Source organism: Triticum urartu, chromosome 1, assembly GCF_003073215.2.
Source record: "Triticum urartu cultivar G1812 chromosome 1, Tu2.1, whole genome shotgun sequence".
NCBI lineage: Eukaryota > Viridiplantae > Streptophyta > Magnoliopsida > Poales > Poaceae > Triticum > Triticum urartu.
Window position 1 is genome coordinate 563,005,042 of NC_053022.1, and position 3,060 is coordinate 563,008,101.

General features: G+C 61.9%; 1 protein-coding gene across 1 annotated transcript; it reads left to right on the forward strand.

Annotated features, from left to right (window-relative positions):
• The first annotated feature begins 472 nt into the window (after positions 1-472).
• Positions 473-2,618, forward strand: LOC125539575 (long-chain-fatty-acid--AMP ligase FadD26-like). The gene has a single exon (XM_048703066.1). It carries the CDS (start codon positions 508-510, stop codon positions 2,449-2,451), a length of 1,944 nt encoding a protein of 647 aa, XP_048559023.1. The 5' UTR covers positions 473-507; the 3' UTR covers positions 2,452-2,618.
• The last annotated feature ends 442 nt before the right edge of the window (positions 2,619-3,060 follow it).

Here is a 3,060-nt window from a genome sequence, read left to right on the forward strand (position 1 = left end):
GTCGCATCAACACGAGCGATATCGCCCAATCGCTACTGTCTGCCCCAAAATACATTTCCGTGACTGCGATAGCGTGAATATGCCCGTGCAGATCCTAAATTCCGGGGGTCGTTCTCACACCTCCTCGGCATCAACGGATTCCGACATTGTTGCGGGCGACATGGATTGGGATCACTGATGAGTGGGAGGATTGGGAGGACATACTGGTGCATGCTGCGGTGCAGGTCCCGATCACGAGACTGTTGAGCGCGGCAAAAATAAACAGCTTGCACGGCATATGCCCTCACATATCCGCCGCCGCCGGGATGCACCCAAGGAGGCGACACCAACCAGCTCCCTCTTTGTTTTCGTCCACGTCGCCGTCCGCTGACACATCGCCTGCGCTGGCCACCGTCGCCGTCGCCATGGCGGGTCGGGTGGCACTATAAGTACCGCTGCGTTGCATGAGTTGTTACAGACAAGTTAGTGACACTGGAGACATAGCAGCTGGCAGTAGCACGCGCGGCCATGGCGACCGAGAACTACGACCCCTGCTACCCGGACCAGCTGGCGGTGCACCGGTACCTGCCCCTGTGGGCCAGGATGCCGGCGTTCGCCGCCAAGCCGGCCTTCCTCTGGGCCGACGACGACGCGGCCACCGGCGCCATGTCATACACCGCGATCACGTACTCCGAGCTCAATGCTGCGGTGGACCGCATGGCGTCCGGGCTCCTCGCCACGCTCCGGCGCGGCGACACCGTGCTCGTGCTCGCCTCCCCCGGCCTCCGCCTCGTCAAGCTCCTCTTCGCGTGCCAGCGCGCCGGGCTCACCGCGGTGCCCGTCATCCCGCCCGACCCGTCCAGACCCGGCCCCGCGCACGCGCACCTCCTGCGCGCCGTGTCTCAGACGAGGCCCAGCGCTGCCGTCGCCGACGCGCGCTACGTCACCGCCGTCGCCTCCAGCCGGCTCGCCGCAGCGCTGAGCGGCCTGCGCTGGCTGTCCGTGGACGAGCTGGACGAACGAGAGGCTGGTTTGCCGCGCGCCATGGCGGGCCACGCGGGCTGCGGCGCGGGAGACGCGTACCTGGTCCAGTACACGTCCGGCGCCACGGGCGTCCCGAAGCCTGTGGTGGTCACCGCCGGCTCGGCGGCGCACAACGTGCGGGCGGCGAGGCGGGCCTACGACCTGGGCCCCGGCAGCACCATCGTCTCGTGGCTGCCGCAGTACCACGACTGCGGCCTCATGTTCCTGCTCCTCACCATTGTCTCCGGCGCCACCTGCGTGCTGGCCTCGCCCGACGCCTTCCTTCGGCGCCCGCGCCTTTGGCTCGAGCTCATCTCCGAGTTCAAGGCGACGTGCACGCCCGTTCCGTCGTTCACGTTGCCGCTCGTGCTCCGCCGTGGCGGCGGGCGCTCGGCGTCGGCGCACGGACTGCAGCGGCCGGTGCAGCTCGGCAGCCTCCGGAACCTGATCCTGATAAACGAGCCGATCTACAAGGCGTGCGTCGACGAGTTCGTCGCAGAGTTCGGCCGCCACGGGCTGCGCTCCGAGTCGGTCTCTCCGTCGTACGGCCTCGCCGAGAACTGCACGTTCGTGTCCACGGCGTGGCGGAGCACCAGCGGGCGCGTGGACCGCCTCCCGTCGTTCAAGAAGCTTCTGCCGTCGGCGAGGCTGCCATCGTCCAGGGCGCACGAGGCGTCGGAGATCGAAATCGTCGTGGTGGACGAGAAGACCGGTGAGCCGGTGAGGGACGGCACGGAGGGGGAGGTCTGGGTCTCCTCGCCGAGCAACGCGTCGGGGTACCTAGGCCACCCGTCGGCGAGCCACGAGGCATTCTGCGGGAGGATGCCGGGGAGGGCGGGGTCGCGCTTCGTGCGCACGGGCGACCGCGGCGTGGTCACCGGGCCAGAGCGGTACCTGTATGTCGTCGGCCGGAGCGTCGACGTGGTCGTCACGGCGCTCAACAGCCGCGTGCACGCACACTACATCGAGACGGCAGCTCTCGAAAGAGCGCCAGACCGCCTTAGAGGCGGCTGCATTGCCGCTTTCACGGCGCCGACGACAACGTCTTCGAAGGAGCAATTGTGCGTCGTCGCGGAGCTGCAGAAGGGAAGCCGCAGCGATGACCACACGAGTCTCTGTGATGGCATAAGGCGGTCGGTGTGGGAGGCGGGAAAGGTGAGGGTTGGTCGGGTACTGCTTGTCCAGAGCGGCGCGGTGCCGAAGACGACGTCGGGGAAGGTGCGCCGTGGGGCGGCAAGGGAGAAGCTGGTCGCCCGGAGGTATCCGGTGGTTTTTGAGGCCCTGTACGACGACGGTGACGGCGAGGGCTCGACACGTGCGGTGGGTGACGAAGATGGGGAAATGGAGGAGAGGTGTGCGGCGAGCTGGATGGCAGGAGAGGGCGGGGTGCCCGGCATGGCCACGACCTTAGGGGCAAGCCGCCGTATTCGCGTGCAATCGTTTCTTTGAGAAAGAAGTTTCGACAGATTAAAGTGTGTAGTAGGATGTGGGGAATGGTTTGGTTTTGTCTTGGTGATCATGTTTGATGATGAAACAACTCTCCCTTTTTGCCATGTAGTAGTATTATTTCTTGATGTCCATTTAGGGAAGTTGAAAATCTATTGTTTTTAGTGTTGTGTTAGTGGTAGGTCTTAAAAAGAGTTAAATACATCTATAATACACCAACTTGCACAGTGGGAACATTTTAATAAAAAAACTTGAAAATTGAGACAAACGGGTCATTAAACTTGCTTTGCACGAGCAAAATCATGCTCCCCCGTTTCAAAATATAGTGCGCACACGCTTTTTGAGGTTTAATTTTGACCATAAATTTAACCAACGAGACCGACTGCGGCGGGAGTAAAAATGATATAATTGAAAACTTCTTTTGAATACGAATTCACTGGTATAACTTTTGCTCCTGCCGCAATCGGTCTCGTTGGTTAAATTTATGGTCAAAGTCGAAGCGCGAGAACGGAGGACATACTATATTTTGGAAAGGATGGAGTACAAATTAGCCCGAAACGGCCACATGGCACGCCGTGTCGGCAGGGGAGCACGAGCCGGTGGTTGGTTAGT

Bases quoted from the DNA above. Each gene is read 5' to 3' on its own strand.
- LOC125539575 (XM_048703066.1), top strand. From the start codon at position 508: ATGGCGACCGAGAACTACGACCCCTGCTACCCGGACCAGCTGGCGGTG.